Raw genomic sequence first — 19,853 nt, 5'->3', positions numbered from 1 at the left:
ACATTGTAAAGTATCTATTTCTTACCAAACGATTTGTATTTCACATTTTTAAATGTCGCACTGATACCTCGTAAATATCATTTTTGCTATATTTTTCCATCAATTTTGTAGTTCTGAATTATTAGCTTAGTTTGACTTTTCAAACTTTTCAAACAGATATACATATAGCTAAACACACTTTATTTTGGATACTAACATCCGGAGAATTGAATACATGCAAAGGAGTAATACTACCGATAACAAACGATGTTTCTCGAATCGGATATATCTGAAACATCTTCTGGTATATTCTAACGTTGTAACATCCAATATTTTTTATACACAGAATAACAGAAAGAAAAATCGATTTATATATTAAAAAAGATACGATGGTTCCGCTAAACACCATATTCAAGTACGTACTGCAGGCGTATCGTTATACTTACAAAACCAGTGAATCCACAGAAAAGTGAAGCGTGTGTCATCCACCTCTCTCTCTTAATATTTTTTTTATTTTCAACGAAACGGTAGCACTTTCCGTGAGTATATAATGCACTCTTCGCGTGATAATAATTGTTTCAAATGAAACGTTCTCGCTCGGATCAAATTGAAGTGAAAATAGTAAAAAAAAAACGAGTCTACAAAAAAATACGAATATTTCCATCGAGATAAAAGGGAATTAAATGAAAACAGTAGGTAGAAAATAAGATTAACGAGTTATACGAAAATGATACAAGTCGAATAAAAAAGCGTCGTGTCGTTTGATCATTGGTAAAATCGTTTGTTTTCATAAAAGTAAATTTAGCAAATGTCGTCGCGTGGAATCGATTTGCCGAACCAGGCCTCATGAGTGCCTAGTAGACCGGAGAATTTCAAGAGCAAAAGCTCGCTACTGGCTGGCATGGAAACGTCACTCAGCTATCGACTCCACGATGGAAACTTTACCTAGGTTCTGGACAACGGATCGACAGATTGCAAATAACTTGATCCTCGTGTCCGTCGCTGTTGCCGGTGTTGCGAGACACGAGGATCGCGTCATCGAGATAGTCTCGGCAGCGATGGAAACATAAATGAAGAAAGAAACGAAATAGATCGAAGAAGCCTGACTAGTCTAGCTGTGGCTGCGAGAGATTTTCTCGAGTAGTTTGTCGAACAAAATGATCGTAAAAAAGATCGAAGCTGACGAAGAATTTCGTGACGCGAAGCAAAGTCGAACGAGCCGATTTCTCGGAGGAAAGCGATGTCCCTGACATTTTGCGGATTGGCGCGTGAAAAATGAATAATTATTTAAGATTTTCCTTGAGATTTAATTTGGCAATTATGTAAACCTTGTATTTTTTTGTTTTGCGTTGTTTATTATCCTCGCGATGGTTCGCGATAGACTAAGAACGTTGGAGTTTTGTTCAGTTTTGAGCACTGACAGTGAATAAAATTGTTTCGGAATGAGAGAAATTCCATTGAAGTTGTCTAAAGAATTCTGTTGAAAAAATCGTGGAAGTTTTGCAATAGAAATTTTATTGAGCTGAATCACGTTTACGTACACTCTTGAGTTAATTAAAATTTGTAAACAATTCTGTATTAATAAATGTCAAAGATAGTATACCGATAGATAGCACTGTGCAAGATGTTCTATTTAAGTTGCATATCTGAAATATTTTCGTTCCTGGAAATTTCAAGAACAAATAGTTCGATCAAAAGAGAAATAGATTACACACGATGAAATTTAAATTGATTTTCTCTAAAATCATTTTTTTTTTTTAAATCTTTGATCTTTTATATGTTTTTCAATTTTACTTTTACAACCGATGAAACGCAAGTTTCATACAAATATACACGATGTCATCTGGATTACCTTGAAGAAAAATCCTGTATTTAATTAGAAAGCAAAATTACGGAAGCTTAGAGATTTTCATGCTCAAACTATACACGCTAGCAGTTACTTCTATCGTTGCGATTGACAATATTAATTAGTAGTTACATTTGCAGTATTTAATATTACCGTAGACTAAATTTTAACGAGTAAAAGGAGAATAATTACTTTCGTGTTATTTAGATCGAATAAAACATTTCTTTCGAGATATTTATCTGCAGTTTACGAATACAGGAATAAATAACAATATCGTTCTGATGATTTGATCGTAACAGTGTTATCTATTGGTCTATGAGAAATTTGTAAAATTTGGATCGCTTGCTTATTTCGAAATTTGTAAGATAACTGGCAATACCAGAATTATTTACAATATTTCCTGCTTATATAAATGTCAAATTCTTATTTTCTATGAAATATCGATTATCAACTAACAATCTTAACAATTCTCATCTACTGAGTAAAACTTAAACAGCGCAAAACATACTACAAAAGAAGACAGTATCAAGTATACGCATCTATTCGCAGAAGTATCATAAACATGCTCTTATATTCCCTATAATTACTTATTATCCGCAAAAAGAAGAAGAAGAAGAAAAAAAAAAGAAAAAAGAAACCAATGCAAACCTCTAGTTTCAAACGAAAATCTTTCGTTTATTCGATCTACGTATATTCAAATACCAATCGCAAAATGTATATAAAATGAGAGGCTCACCTTCCTCCGTGAAACAGCAACTTATTCGTATTCATGCACGCAACTATAATTACGCAAAAGGATTGCAAACATGCGTTCCGAATCTTCTTGATTTTTACAAGAAAGCAGCGACGAACCAAGACTCTGCGACTCGAACACGAGTCGAAATCAGAAAGAAAGAAAAAAAGAAACGTTCGAAAGCAGATAGCAGGGGTGTATAGTAGTAGAAAATCCGGGAACAGGTTTTCCGGGGTGAATCTGGAGGATTTTTTGTCGTAAGGATCGTCGAGAATGATCGGTGCGGAGTCGATAGTAGAGTGACGTGAACATGTGTTCCATGCGAAATCGCAATTTCCAGCTCAGACATAATCACGTGGTCCCTGCTTTGACTCGTCGATGTATCTGTGTGTGAGACATGTATAAGTATATTCTGGGTCATTGTGTTCTCGGTCATCCTGTTTCCCTACGTCCGCTATCTCTGTGTTGGTTTTTCTTTTATCAATCTCCACGAGGGGAGGTTGTGGGGGGTAGGGGGCAAGTAGTACATATATGTATTGTATATTCCCGAAGGGGGTTGGGCAGGGGGTGGGTCACGATATCTTCTTCCTTCATTTGCTCCCTTTCTTGTCTTTTTTTCTCTCGCGCTTTCCTCATTTCTTTTTTCTCTTTCCTTGTTTGTCTATTAAGTTCGCTTCTTGCACATGGTCGTACTTGTATATATCGTATACATATGTACGTATATAATATCTATATGTATATATATATAATATAGTGGAAGCTCACTCGATATGTTTCGTAGTTATAAGCCCGTGAAAGCAAGAAACACCGGCAAGCGACATCAGCCCATCGTAGCGCCCCTCATCTATTTGAGGGGTTAATTACGACACCAGAGTACGTATATAATGTTCAACACATTTAGAGCCAATTTATGTGCCGAGATTGCGTTCGTCGACTTGTTATGCGTGTACCCTTTGTGCGTTAGTGTACAATCGACTCATCGAGTACCCGCGGTATGCGCGTTCATGGTATCTCTATGACACAGAGTCTATTGCTCTAATAATAATTTTACATAACGTTGTATAATCGAGCGTACAATGTACTTTCACAAGCTTCTCTTTTTTTATGCTATACTTCGTTATTTCTTCCTGGTTTCTACGTAATATTAGTAGAAATGTTCTTAAATCGTATCAAGGGTTACGTAAAACACGATTTCGTACTGTCAGTTAGATACGATTAAATTTTAGGTTTAAATTCCTAAACAAAATTGAGCAGCATCGAGGTGACAAACGGTGTAACAATTTTTTTCTGTTTTAATTATAATAGTATCGTAGAATCATAGGAAACAAAATCGTATTTTGAAGAAACCCTCGAATCTATAATTTCCGCTAAACATCGTTAAACGTAAAAAATGTTCTGCAAATAATCGAAATAATGATATTCGATGCACGTTTCTACACGCATAACAAATCGTCTGAAACGTTAAGATGTCGCTAGACATCGCTTTTAAGCAGACCTTTCACGCTTAAACGAGTGCACATTACCGAAATTTGTATTCCAGCCAATCGTGAAGCCTTCGAAAAGTGGGTGGAACGAAGCCATAAAATATCTTTCACTCTGCTTTCGTCTCTTTTCTTCCGATTTAACAACTTTTTTTACTGATCGATAGTCCTCTCTCGCATTTAAAATCTATGAGAAGTGAAACTACAGTTTGTCAATAGTTTGAAGTAAAACAGCTACCAATAATTCTATCTTCCAACATTAAAGATTTTGTCTGTTGTACGATTTTTCCTCCGACGTCCTTAAATAACGTAACAAATCTATTCTTAGCCTGCCCCTGAAGATCTTTGCAGAAGCTCGATTTCAGAGATGTTCGTCTCTAATTGGATCGGCAAATTTGTCAGACATCTATGCGAATCATTTTATACCTTGCATTTGCGTGATAGTTTTAGCTTCATCATCTGGCAAATATTTATTGGAATCTTGTATCTTGAAACGAAGTGGTCGAAATCAGACGTGTATTTGATACACGTCCAACCATCGATAAATAAATTTATCAAATGAAACTGCGCGAATTACATATACGAAACGACAGACGTTTGAACGTGAATTTAAATGCCGAATATGAATATTGAATTTTGTTTAACACTATTGACTTTGCGTTATTCTCACGATAATGTATTATAAATTGAATTAAATGCAGGCAGTAATAAATAATATTTGCAATAATGAAGTATTTATCAGCTATTTCTGAATCAAAGCCATTCATTAGCGCCGTATCGTTACATTGGCTGTCTTTTTAATATACTATCAAAGTTTTGTAATAATTAATAAATATCGAATAATAATTATTTAGAGTAATACGAAACATGAGTGTGTTATATACGATACTATTATATACAATAATGCATTATATGCAATAAATGCACGTGTCTACGCGGGATATTAGTAGCTAAAGTCTGCATTAATCGGACACGTGAAATACGTCAGTACTGCAAGTTTTCAAATGTAAATCTCGATACTTCGTTTATAATATTCTCGTCGTATATAATATCTGACGAGAAAGAAAGTATTTATAATTTTCGATAGCAATCGATAATAATTCCCAAATATAGGAAAATCGAAACACGTTAATTTTAACAGGAACAAAATGTCGAATAGCGCCGAGTAAGTATAGAAATATACGCTTTTATATCGCTATCAGGTAAATAGGTTTTTTTTTTTATTAAGGGAACATTAAGCATTGCAAACGACAAAACTCTAATTCAAACCTGATCCACGTGCAACGAAAACCTATGAATTTCACGTGACGCCGAACGAAATAACTCAAACATTTTTCGGTGGACGCACGTCGAAATACCGATCCAAACAATAAATCGCTCACCCTTTATGCTCTGTACCGCTCGCTTCCGTTTCCCGTGTGTCATCATCACTGTGAGTCCGTTCTTTCGTCGTTTCCAATGATTACCGAACTTTATGGCATGCTAGTCATTTCGTGGTATTGTTTCGAGATGAAACGTCACGATTTGTCGTCCGGTGTTTTTGACCGAACGATGAGTTCGATCGACGTAAGTCAAAATGATTTTAAATAAAATGAAACGAATAGATTATTCGAACCGCCTAATCTCCTCTATTCCGTTGAAATACTTCGAATGGCGCGAAAATATTTCGATTAATTTAAAAAGCTTAAGAAAGGAAGTAAAATACGTTGAGAAAATCTTGTTGACGAAATTCATTTTTACGAACTTCATCGTGGCAATTTCACAGCTTCTATATTCCCGTCACGATACGGATAACGCTATAACGCATAAAGAACCAACCGTGTGATTCTTCAATGTATACTGCGAAACGCGAGGCCTGACAGCCGCTGCAAATTGTCCAGGTCAAACGCTAAGTGAAATGAATTTATCATTTCATGTCTGAACAGTAGGACGTCACGGGACACGACAGTCCTTGCGCGAATTTGCGCACGTTATAAACGACTCGAGAGCGTATTTTGATGAAATGTGCGGGCCGATAGTTTCGTTGAAATTACAACGAAATTTGTAGAAGAACGTTACGTATAAATGGAAAAATTACGTAAAAAGAAATGAAAATAAATTGTAGAGCCACTGCGAATGCGATTTAACGGGATAAAAATATTATTGTAACGAGAATTATTTATTCCGAAGTTATCATTTAGATAATGAAATTTTTCATTTTCAATCGAGCGTTTCTAAAAGTTCTAACGAGCTAGGACACTTTATTCATAATTTACTCACATTTGATATATGATTTTTGTTTGCACATTCAATGAAACACGTTGCATTTTATCTCTTGGACTGACAAATACCTATATAGAAATCTATAGGAGAGAAGTGTGCATTTTGTAAGACGTGCACCAAATCGAGAGTAAAATAAAGCGAAGTTAACGGAGTACCCTTCGAATCACGAAACGAAAATACCGTAATTAACGATGGAATGCTGTCGCATGACGCAACATGCAGACGTCGTTCCATTAACGGCGATTATCTCAACTTCTCCGAAATTCGGATACAGTCGGGCAGAGCGCGTTTAACGAGGTTTAATGCCGCTCGGGTGGAATCTGCTACGCTGGAGCCTCGTATGGCATGAATCTACGGGTAGAAGAAAATTCCTGCGCCATCGATAACCCCATAACACCGATCTACGGATAAATTATGCTACGATAATATATCAAACGCGTTGTCAGTAATAATTTAACTCGGATGAATCTGCGATCTTGCTACTGCGAATCTAAGGTTTCCGAACTGTACTGCGTTACCACGTCGAAATTCGTATCACACGCGTCGTTGATCGTCACACGCAAAATAAAACTGGCAGAAAACAGAGGAGATAAATATGCTGGCAATTCGCTTAGAAAATTGGAAATATCTTGTACGGCGTGTCACAACGAAAGGACGAAGCGAAAATTTTGGTAATATTTGAGGAGCGTACCCTGGAGAATTGAAACATTTCCAAAGAGCGGGTAAGAGATTAATTTTATCAGTAACATCGTTACACGTCCAATGAGACTGAGCGATCAATTAATTATCTGGCTCGGCACGATAATCAAACGAGCGTCTTACAGCTCCAATTATGGCAGCCAATTAACGATCAAGCGGTAACGCGTCAATAACAGCCACCGATCGTTTCGGTAATGACGATTACCTCAAGTTAGCTGCAATTTCGTAATAATTGAATGCGACGAGTTCCAATTCGGTGTCGCGATGGTTCGCGCTGTTGGCGCGCTTCCGCGCGGTAACCAGCCCTGAAAGTGGAATACAATTAACGGAACCGCGACTGCGAGTACGTGCTCGGGGAATCCGCTCGCCATCTCTCTCCCTTACCCAACCTGTGTTCGACCGAGCATGACGACAAATTTCGGCATTAAATAATACTCGCGGCTATTTCACGCGGTCCGCATAACGAATTTAATTATTCTACCAACCGGGGACGATCGTTGCCTCCAATTCTATCCGTCCTACCAACAGGAAAATATTACAACGAAATGACGGCTGTGCAAACTCACATTCGTCGGGTTTTCGATTATTCGCACGTTGAGCCGTTGATCTTTTCTCGCGATACATCGTTTAATAAATTTGGGGCCCAACTTCAGGAGCCAAGTATCATCGGTTTCGGGGTTGCAAGAAGTTTTGCTAATTACGTAGCACCGTCGCGAATATGCCCGAATTTGAATTTTAGATTTATATATCTGCATACTAATTTCTACCAAAACTTGTCGCGTTTAATACTTTATTCGTGGTTTCTTTCGTCTAAAAACCTTGGCCGTATGATCGATAATCGGCGTATTATTGCAGATTTATCGGTCTCAGCTGTCTGATTAAGCGGCTTTCTGCCGTATATCAGCGAGAAGCAATCGGGATTCAAACCTTCAATCCGTCATAGTTTGGGTATGTTTCATTTGATTGAACGAATGCCATTCGTCTGAAACTATCGATGCATTCTCATCGACACGATATGAAGTTACTTATTAAACTTCTTAAACAATCGTAGTGTTTTGGAATATTCTTTGAAAGCTTTTTCCCTCCGAACTTTCTTGTATCGACGTTCTTCCCCATTTCTCAATGTAGAAAGAAAGGAAAATGAATAAGAACAGCGAGAGAGGACATCGCGTATCCCTAACCACGCTGATGCTATCACTAGCGCTTTTCTTTCACCACCCCTTCTCTTCCCACACTTCTCGATATTTCACATATGTTGGTACATGTGCGTGTTACATGTATCATATATACGTAAAGAATATAATATACATAATATCGTATCATATATATGTAATATACCTATATTATATATAAAGATCCGAGCTGAAGCTACGAAGCGTGAGAATGAACGGCTATCTATGGAGCGTTGCTATTGTGTTGCACTGAGTTCTTGTGTCGGACAAAGAAGCCTCGGGAGGCAGCTCATGGGCGTATAGCATCAAGAGGACCTTTTTCTTTCTTGGGATGTTGGCAGGGAGAGAGGGGCTTGGATATCGTGGCAATCGGGATTCGTCAGTGCCGCCACCGGACTCCAAACGCGTTTCCATTAACGACGCATCGCCGCCATGGAGAGAATCGTCGAGCTATTCTACCGACGCGTCAGACTCGCGCAATAAACGAGACGTTCTTCGAGAGAACGTCGTTATATTGCCATTGTCGTCGACTCGTGACACCGTACTTGCCGAGTATATGAATTACTATGTCCGAGGAAACGGCGAAAGATGTGACGTTGATGCTGACAATGCTCGTTATTCTCTGTTTCTTTGCCTGACGTACGAATGGCAACGTCAGGAGAATATGTCGAACCTTTTTCCGTCCGTAGACTCGCTACACGCCTAAAGTAACATTCATCGATAAAATACGTGACGCTGGTTTAACAGCAATTGGAAAATCGTTATGATATCTTCATCGCGTAGTTTGTTTTAGCGTTACTATCGATTATTAACAGAATTCGTTCGATCCAAATCGCAGTAATTATCCGAGGAATCGGTGTAACGATTTGGTAAACTTTATTCCATCGGAATGGAAATAGATCAACGCCGATGTAAAGTATAGTAACGCGAGAGAAAACGTTGTACGTCGACCTACCGGTGTCAAACTTTATTCTGCCGCGGTATTGGAACATTTAGCTCGTTTAATATATTCTACTATGTGTTTCGTGTATCATTACCCGCCACGCGAGTATAAACTCTGTCGTAAACAAACCAACTTCGATAACTTAACAAAAACCTACTTTTTTATTCGATATAATTATTCCACAAGATTATCGTTTTGTCGTATGGGAAATCGATTTTATTTGATTTAGATAGAGAATGAAAACCATGAACCAGAGAACCTAAATGTAATTTCTCTCCACGAGGACGTTTCATACGTCTGAACGCTCGCTTTTGAAGTCGGTAGGCGGCAATTTCGAAGCCACGTTTGTACCGTCCAAGGAAATGGCGCGTTCGATGCACCACTCGAAGAATTCGGGACCAGTAAAAAGACTTTCTTGGTGCTTTGTGTGTACTCTGAGCGTGTTTAGTGTTTAGTGGAGACAGTAGTGTACCTGGTTGCCGTCGTAGGTCCAGGATCCGAACTTCATGTCACAGTGTTGGTCGTCAAAGGGGAACCAAGTGATGTCTATCTTGCAAGTGCTCTTGAAGATGCCCGGAGGAACGTACAGGCAACTGCCGTTATGCGTGACCACCACGTTTGTTTGGTACGTCCCGTCGAAACCCTCATCCGCACTAACGTGTTCATATGATATCATTAATTAATCATCGTCAACCTCGATCGCGTTGTTTTCTTCTATTTTTCTTCCTTTCCCTAGCCGCGATTTTTTTTATTACGTTTATTCGACCGGTAGTTTCCATAGTTTTTAATTTTCCTCTTTTTCGACGATGTCTGTTTTGTTCTGGCAAGAACAAGATGATCGATGTACACTTGAACGGAGCAAATGAAAGCTTCTACTTCGTTCCTTGTTTTATTGAGAGAAAACGTAGTTATTGAAATAACATTATAATTTTATTTTCGTATATAGACAATTTTCTGAAAATTATCTCTTATTTTTTGGAGAATACGAACGTCAGTAAGAGAAAACTAACGACGTTTAAAACGTTAATCGCTTCGGGATATGTTTTATTCGAAAAAAGAGAAAAGTGGAAAGAAAATATGTGCTCTGAATCCTATACTTTCAAGCTAATTCCCCAAGAAGAATTAGGATGGACGTTTAAAACAACGACAAATGGTAAAAGGAGACGTCCAAGCACGCTCCACCAACGAGAAATATTTTTCTTCCCCTGTATATTTATCCATAAAAGCAGCTTGTTAAGTCGCCAGAGTGAAATCTGCTTGTGAATTACAAACGAGTAAGCTCGAGTGATTTTCCAGTGAAATTGAAACCTACGATAGATAAAGAATGATTCTGACGTTACCTCTTTACCACATCATCTTTACCACATCATCATCTTTACGTCATCTTTACCACATATTGTACATATATATATTATGTACATATAGGAACCTTTCGTAGATATATTCTATTTATTATACAAGATATCTTTTAATTTCATTAACACTGTAACGAGGTGCTAATGTCATGATTATATTGACAAAGTTTGAAATAAATGTGGACTCGTATATAGAAACTGCAAGATATTTAATTAACTTTAAATAATTAAAAAGTATTTAAACGCTGGATTATCTGGTATCTTCAGTCCTAATAGTATGTTTAAAATGACTGTTCCTGCTGTATATTGATTTTCTACTAAATATACGTTTGCGGTAAATATCTTGTAACCTTTATGTATATACATTTTCAAAATGGTTTCGAATTTTACCAATTTAATCATCATAAGCGTTTCTCGTTGCAGTGCCAATGAAATCATATAATCATATTACATATTGATATTATGTAACACGTATAACATCGACATAAAAGTGTTCTATGGTTAATGTTTAAATATTTTCAATTAGCTACTGCACACGACGCGTCGAGTAAGAATTCACTTTTCCGCCATGGGAAAGCAAAGTAACAGAATCGAATCAGTTTAACAATTTAACACTGCGCATCTTCTATTCTGCGGGAGATTTGTCTACTAAAGCAGCTTATCGTATGCTTCCCGAGAATGTCTCAGATAAGACGCGAAGAAGAAGCTGGGGGCGTGATATGCATTCGTGAGAGCTTGAGGACATCAAAATACCCCGGCGCTTTTATTTCCCGTAAAATGTGCACCTCGCGAGAGTAATTCCGGCGTTACAGCACGCTTCCTTTCGAGAAAAACGAAGAAGGTGAGAAATATTCGAACGATGTTGTCGCTACGACAGGATTGGAAACGACTTTCGCGGAAATATAGAGACACAACGCGTGACCTTTTTATCGAAAGATCTATCGTATGCACGTTTAATTCGTGTCGAATACGTTTGAAGGGAAAAGATACTTTAAGATTGAAATTCTACTATGAAGAAGAATGATCATGTCACGACACTTTGATTGTTTACTGTTATTCTTTAAGCTGTATATGTTTACTGGAAGAGAAAATATTTCTGAAAATTTGAATCATTCATAATAAGTACAGGTATTATGCTGATATAAGATTGTTATAAAATAACAATAACGAACAAAATAAACGATATAATTCTTCATATCGATAGAGATTGGAAACATGATTTTATCGAGCAATGATGAAATGTAAATAGTACAGGACGCATCGATAATTAATATAGACAATATATGCTACTACATCGGTAACTATATAATCAAACATTACACTTGCACAAACGAATCAGCATTTCGCTGACTTTCGCTCACCGTTCCAATGCATGTAAACGGATAAACACTTGCCAGAGACTGATCAATTAACTACTAATAACTTAACTCAAGTTATTAGCGATTCGATGTGATCATTATTTACTCACGATACAATGAAATCATTACCAGTGCTAATGATTAAAAGCAGAGTAGCCGTAATTTCAAACTATGCATTGTTGTTATTAGCTTCAAATTAACTGCATACATCTGATGATCTTGACGCGCTATAGCTGACAAACTTGTCTCACTAATCAGTCACATTCTGTGCAACTTACAACGTTGATATTATTATCATAAGACGCTTCTTTAAAAATATAGAATAAATTAGTCAGGTATCTGAAATATTTGTGACATTGAAGAATGAATATTATTGTTTTTATGCAATTGTTGTCTATGCGCCTGTTGCTTAATTTTACTTCTGAAGTTTATTTAGAAATTATAACCTCGAATAAGTTTCAAACGTATTAAGATTCATCAAAAATCTGTGTAATCGAATATTACGAAGATAAGGTACGTCAAAATCCTAGCCAAGAGAAGAAGGGTCGGAAATAAAGTACAGGGGATAGTGAAGAGACGGTTCAATTAATTGCTCACAAGGAACGAAGCGTACTGATCCATTCATTTTTTACCACCTTCAGCTTGATCTTGCCATATGTCTCTGTCTCCGATTGAAACGAAGATTTAACGAAGTTGAAGCTAAGATTATATCGCGCGATACTTTATTAAAAGTACAGTTTAATCTCTCAGTGTTTTAACAGTCGTCGAACGACGCGTTACGCGTTTATTAAATGCAACAATAGATTCGCGAAATACCGAAATTATGACTATCGGTGCTTATTGTGCCGATTTAGTGTGTCGATTATTATCCGTTTCGTCTCTTTGTTGTCGGATAGCACGTCGCTCTGCGAACAGCTGCACGCGGTTTCCGTTACGGCCGCTTAATAAATGTCCACGATATATTACAGGCTGAGATTTATTAGCAAATCCATACGTTTCCAACTACTATTCCTTCCTTTTTCCCTGGATAATTCGTCAGTTACAAATAGAGGCTTCTCCCGCAATTTGCAGCCATTGAGAACTGGAAATAATGTGTCTGAATAGCTGAATGGCTTGATTTAGAGAATAGTAAAATTCCGCGGAACGAGCGAGTAAACATCTTATTACAAGAAACTTATACGTAGAAATTCATGTACTGGAGATTGATATTTTGCAACACAGAATATAGAAGTCATCTAATCATTTAACGAGATTGAAAGTATTATTGCTTTGTCCTATTTATACTTGCGCTATCGAATAAGAGGACAGTTTATTTAACTAACGAACATTAAATAACACGATAGCATTTACAGGCAGCGACATATTTCCTACTCGTCGTATTTTCAATTTTCAATTTTCACGAATATAGACATACGATCAGCATGATCATTAAAATATCAAAGCCATTCAGATACGTGTAACAAAGCAATCGGGCAAGGATCCAGAAAACGCTTTCAAATTGCTTTGGAAACCTTACAAAACGTTGCCAACAATACATCACAGGTACAGTGATATTTTAAATGGATATTACTAATGATAGGTACAATCAATATAAATTGATTTATTCGCCTACATTTATCCGATGCATTTGAAACTAAGCACTTAAGGACTTTCAAATGTGTTCTATCCAATAGATTTTTGATTGATAGACCTCGGAGATCTTTACCATATTTTTAAAATTTATATTACTAATTCACGCTGTTCGCATAAAAGTGATAAGACACGAAACCAGATACAATCTCAAAAAGGAAATGCAGCTGTGATATTCTTCCGCAGACAAAAGAAAATGAAACCAACCGTAATTACATGCAAACGTCGTGCCTATATAACACATAATTGCATGATAAATCTTCGTCGAATTCAAACAAAATTATGGCCATTTACTCAGCAATTAAACGAGAAAGTGTATGGCATGGCTCTGTTTCGTACACAGGTCGCTCCATTGTTCTCGCAAAGAACAGCACCAAAAATACAACGACGCAGAACCGGAATAAGCTTCGACGCCATGTCGCGATAATTTCGGAGCGACACGATAATTCCCGAATTAGTAGTAAAAAGCCTTAATTTCAGCCTTACGACGTCACTGTTCCACAGATGCGGAATGTTATATTATAATCAGCCGTTCTCATATGCATGCAAATTCGACGGATTTCCCAAGGAAATAAGGCGTCAAAGTTTAAAACACCATCGCTCGGCTCGCCGTTCAACTCTGGGAGTCACTGGGAACTTCCGAATTTCGTTTAATACTTTCGATCGTTGAAATAGTTGCGGAGAAGTGTGTCGAACGGGTATTAAGTACTTCCAACTACTTCCGCACCGTAGAGTTTCGACATAGCCTGTTTAGCAAATCGGCTTGATCACTGATTGTTAAAGAAGAAGACAGAAAGAGAAGATGCAGGAGGATGTCAGAATCGATAGCTGCGATTGTACTCGAGTTCCGTTAAGAAGGAAATTGGTATTATTCTTAGAAGATTTTAGTTTTGTTTAGGCTGTTAATATTATTTCTCTAATTTCTGTTGATATTTTCTAAAAGAATTTATCGTTTCGTGTATTAAATACGAATTGCTATTTGAAATAGAAAGCCTCCAGTTTAATTACCGCTTATCGTATTAATTACCCTTTACTTGATTCATTACACTTATTGAAAGGAAATCTATTATAAAGCTATGTGTGTATGTGTATATATATGTACCATAGAAACTATACCATACGTTCAGGCCAGAAATATGTACGTACACCAGAAATCTGATGAACCGACTAAAGCACAGACGAATCGTCGTCTCGAGCGCGGACAATACCTCGGAATTTCCCAGTCCACATTCCTGCATCTCACACGACAGACGATCAGGCGAAGGGAGAAAGTACGCTATTGGCGTAATTCAACGAGAAACATAGAAGCGTCTGTAATTGAGACCGGCGAAATTCTCGCTTTTTTCACAGCGACGCGGTGCCTGTTATACAAACGGCAGTCTTCCTCTTTTGTTCGCGCTCGTTGCGACGTCGCGCCGCCGAACAATCGCAATGCTTCGCGTATATTTCGAGCGTTGCAGGTTTCGAAAACTGAGGACGAGTCAACGGAAAAAGCGCAGCCTGTTGCAAGAACGTTCCGAACGAGTTAGTCGCAACGCTAAAAAGCAAACCAAAGTAATCGACGACCAACGGGTGCTGTCTTTTAATTTTAATTACAACTTTAACCTGATAACAATAATAAGATCGAGACAATGCTTTGTATCATTCTTTTAAATGATTCTGGGGAAGCTATGATTAAAAATTGTGATATTTTGATAATATTCTAAGTATTCCTCTAAATAACTAACTTATAACTGATAATTAATTTATGAATATTATGATAGTTTGTCAATTTTCAATTTTGAACTTAAATAGGAAATGATATTCTCTTTAATTCATGTATTCATCTGTTACCGCAATCAGATCTATTTATCTGTCAAAAATATCTGTAGTATAGCGATATTAATAATAATGACAATTTTGAATTATATTCGATTTAAATCTGCCCCTAAAATGCCATTATTATCATACACGCATCGAACGTTACAATCCTGTCTATTTGATGTTTTTCAAACCTAAACCAGCCTCAAAATCAATTCCGAGATAATCAATAATCAATGAATTAATTAGAGAATAGTCGGTTCCAATCAAACCGGAAATACGTCCAATGCAATAATACAAATCAATAGGATGGAGGTAACAAACCGTTTGCAACGTTTCTCGTACTAGTTCGACGTTCCCCTTCGTCATTCGCTGTTACAAAGCGTCGCGGTGTGCAGCGTCGTTTATAAATTCTAAGGAACGGCTCCTCGCACAAAGACGATCTCTGCACGGCAGGCATTGTCTATCTTCCGAATGAATCCTGTCCTCTAAGATCCCTGATCCTTCCCACCCTCTATCACTCTCTCTCGCTTTAGGATTCTTCCTTTTTGCAACGCGAATGTCTCGCTTGCAGATGACGATATTCAAGAGAAGAAGCGTGGACTGCAGCGAGCAACAAGTAAGCTAGAGACGAAGGCATTCTCTCCTTTTGTTCGGCGAGTAACGACCATCTCCCGTTCTCCATTACTCGGACATTTCAACGATATTAACGAGATGGCCACTTAGCATCGATTCGCTATATCCGCGATCGCGCATCTTGGTCTTCTCGACAAAAAGGATGAGCTGACGAAATTAATGACAGTTCCTTTGGTGCAGGCTTTTTGCTAGTTCGTTCGATGCAACTCGAGGTAGGACAAACTTCGATCAGTGGAATTTCATTCTTGTATGAAATTTTCGTTGATCGATGTAGAAAATGGAGTAGGATAGCTTAGATTGATTGGCAACGTTTTAGGTTTCACGTAATATCTAAAACGCGTGTTCGTGTACACATACGTATTATGTTTCATTGTCTATAAAATCAACTCTTAGATTGGTGGGCGCGAAATGTTTCTCCAAAGATTTAATAGTTAGATTATATTTCAATTTTTACGCGACTTACGTTTGGTACGAGAGAAACCTCGGTAAGCTGTTAATCATAGTACTATAGATTTCGTATCTTATACGTCATCATACGTAGCATAATTATTAATATTTATTTTCTACAAAAAGTTAAGAGCGTATTCCAATAAAATACAATTTCCTTGTAATATAAAATATCTAGCTGGTACGTGAAATCTATAAACTCGCTTCGTTACTTGTCGCGGAAACTATATTTTGTACTTTTTATACTCAATCGTGATAAGCCACTTATGTAATCTTCTAACCTGATTCCTCCATCTTCGCAATTAACCAGGGTATTGTAAAACTCTGCGAAACTCGAGACACCTGAAAGTATTCGTCCCGAGAGATAACTTCTAAACAACCACCGTAACAGCGATCGAGAAACTCGGTATTCTCGAGCTTTACTTGTCGACGGCTAACAAGCCAGCTGTCCGCAAGAGCGTGTTGCTCGCGATAGAGTTACCACGTCCGATCCACCGGAAATGGCCGCGGGGTCGCGATCGATCAACTCTTTCCCCTCGACTTCGCTTCGCTTTACGTTCGCGATTTGTCGCCAGTTTAGACGGCGCGGTCGGGGATTTAGCTTCCTCCAACGTCCCTATCGAGGAGGATTAAATTCACCTTCGGCGACGGAAGATGCGTAGGGTTTTAAGTGGGCGTCTTGCATAGAAATTCAGGCGGTTGAGGTTTCATCGACCATGCCACGAAACCCGCTCTCTCTCTCCACGCTTCTTAAGTACTTCCTACTGCTTCTACTTGCTCGTGAATTTTCCTCCGGCATCGTTCGCGTTCCTCGAACTAGCCACGTTTCTAAACACGCGTCTATGTACGTACGTGTATACGTTGATTCAATTTGAATATATAATAATTTAATAATAGAATATCACGGTTTAGTCTTGAAAGAGTTATCGCAGGTCGAAGGAAATTTATTTTTGACTGGTTTGGAGGTGAGAAAATTCCGCTGAACGATACCCACGCACCACCTCCCTATTTCTCAGAAATACTCTTTCTACTGTAAGAATCCTGGATAATCGGTGCAACGACGTTAACCCAATCATTAATCTATACGTTATTTTAACCTATCTGGGCTTTCCTTCTTTCTCCGCTAGGACGAAAGATCGAACATTTCCGAGAATTCTGCACTTTAAATCGCAATTGCTGAGAATTATATCTGGGAAGAATTTCTCTGAAAATCTCTTCCTTCAAAGTCTCCTTTAGATAGCTTCGATATAAATGTTATAAAATTACGAATAGGTATGGACAAAAGATTATTGCGGAATTACTACGTATAATTTTATAATTGATTTTAAAGATCAACGAAATCGAAATTCGCAATTAAATCGATAAACATAAAATAGCTATTCGATTACGAGAATCTTTAGGAAAATCTTCATCGTTGAATGTTTCTCATATCTCCAGTAATTTCACGGTTGTCTATGCGCGCGCGTACTCATTCGGGTTATTATACAATCATCGGTAAATAGTGGGAACGATGCAACGAGGCGGCGGACCGTGTTCCAACTCGACCATCATAAATGTCGGGCAAACTGTCGGAAAGTTAACGGTGCCAAATCACCATGAGCGCCTATACACAGTGGCGTAGCATTAATTTGGTAGAAGCGTGCTCGAAACTCGGCAACTCACGATGTGCCCTGAGCATTGCCTCGAAACGACTGCCGTGATATTTTCTGGCGAAAATTTGATATTATACGCTCCTCAGATAAGCACTTTACGACAGAAACGCGTTATTTAGAGCGGAATAATTTCTGATGGAATGCACTCAGCGATCGTATAACCCGTGATCCGCGAAAGAACATCGTTTTCGATTCGATTTCAATCCAACTGTGTCTTACGATCGAGGAAATTTGTAAAACGTAAGTTTAATCCGAGATCGTTCCATGTTTCTATCAAACATTGATATTTCTATTATTTTAATAAATATCACAAACTGCTGACAAAATATCTGAAAAATATTTTTATAGAATTTTCTCTCACTCCACAATTTCCAATTTTTCGATTCTCCAATTTCTCTTCGCCTTTTCCATAATAGATATTGGCGATTTATGGCTTGGATATCATCCAAACGAGTGTACCTATTGAATTGTAAATAAATCTCGCTGTTCTTTCGCCAACCACCTGAATCTATTTCGTTGTCTGTTAATCGTCTCCAATTAATCAAACCACGGGAGATCTTTGCGTCTTAAAATATTGATAGCTCTCTTCGAGAAGGAGATATCTATACTCTATGCTTTGAGAAACCGATTGTTTTACTTGTACGTCATTTGTATTTTTGGACATCGTCTAATGTACGTACATAGATGACGCATGGCTAAGCCTTTTTCATCGAAACAAAGTTCTCTCAATATAATAATTCTTAATAATTGAAATCGACATTCTCAACAATTGCCGATAGATTTACGCGGTATAATTAGTTGTTTAATTGAAAAGTATCTTCTCAATTATTGCAATCGGGATATTAAATTTATTACGGACAGTATTAATAAGATTTCTCAAATATGTAAATTATCAAAGTATTCCTGCCTTTGTAAATCATTTGATAAATTATGGAATTATCAAAATGAAGAATATTCGAAATTTTGTAAACTACGTAATGACAAAATTGAATACCATGTAATATTCTAACATATTTTGTAACAGTACCGACTCCGCGAACTTTTCCTTAATTATACAAACAACCGTGACCAACTAATTTCACAAATTGCGTTAAATAATACGATTGAATATTAACTGTATAAATGTAACACGATCAGGCTACATTGCGAACGTAGGTGGATTCCGAAAATGGGCGAATCGAGAAGTAGCACAATTGGAGAAAATTATTCACGCGTTCCAAATTGAAAACTTTATTAACAATTCCGATGTTACCTTACCGCGCAAGACTATTTATAAAGTCAAATAAAACATTCTCCGGACATAATACATTTTTATTTCCACGACGGTTTAGACATTTCTCCGTGCAACCAGTCAAATACGTGCATCCAACCAGGAAACTGGGAAATCGATTCCCCCAAACCAGTCGCGCAATTTCAATCAGCCCGCATAGTCTGTACCGGTGCGGCGTGTTAGTTAAAATCAGCGTATAAAATTAACGCGTTGACACCGCGAACGAAAACATCGTCTGACCGGTCGAATCTCGATCGAATCCCGGCGACGATAGTTTGCATAGCTCGGAGAGTTGACCCGCGCGTGCACGTCGAACCGTACGTGACCTGCGTGTAGATAGATCGGTGGCTCGGTCTGGCGCGATCGCAGTGCTGGAGTAGTTGCGTTCGCCGGTATTCTGGTCGTTCCGCAGGAATGCTAAAACGTAGCTACGTGTTGCGCGTGTTTTGAGGGGGCGGGTTTCGGGCCCGGTGCTGCGGTGGCCCGCAGTGACGGGGTGGCCTGACGTCGCGTCTCTATTAATTATTCACATAATTACAACCGCCACCCGCTGTAAGCCGTATTCGCCAGCGCCGCGTCCAGCAACTTCCG

General features: G+C 38.0%; 1 protein-coding gene across 4 annotated transcripts in view; it reads right to left on the bottom strand.

Annotated features, from left to right (window-relative positions):
- Positions 1-19,853, bottom strand: part of LOC117208319 (neuronal acetylcholine receptor subunit alpha-7) — a 263,872-nt gene that overhangs the window by 105,647 nt on the left and 138,372 nt on the right. For all 4 annotated transcript variants that reach the window (XM_033449393.1, XM_033449391.1, XM_033449392.1 and 1 more), the window contains exon 6: positions 9,588-9,768. In XM_033449393.1, the coding sequence (XP_033305284.1) occupies positions 9,588-9,768 (181 nt within the window). The remainder of the gene's footprint in view (positions 1-9,587; positions 9,769-19,853) is intronic.

This window comes from Bombus bifarius, unplaced genomic scaffold (genome assembly GCF_011952205.1).
Source record: "Bombus bifarius isolate JDL3187 unplaced genomic scaffold, Bbif_JDL3187 scf7180000008062, whole genome shotgun sequence".
NCBI lineage: Eukaryota > Metazoa > Arthropoda > Insecta > Hymenoptera > Apidae > Bombus > Bombus bifarius.
Note: the sequence above shows the minus strand (reverse complement) of the source record. Positions and strands in the feature narration are given on the sequence as shown.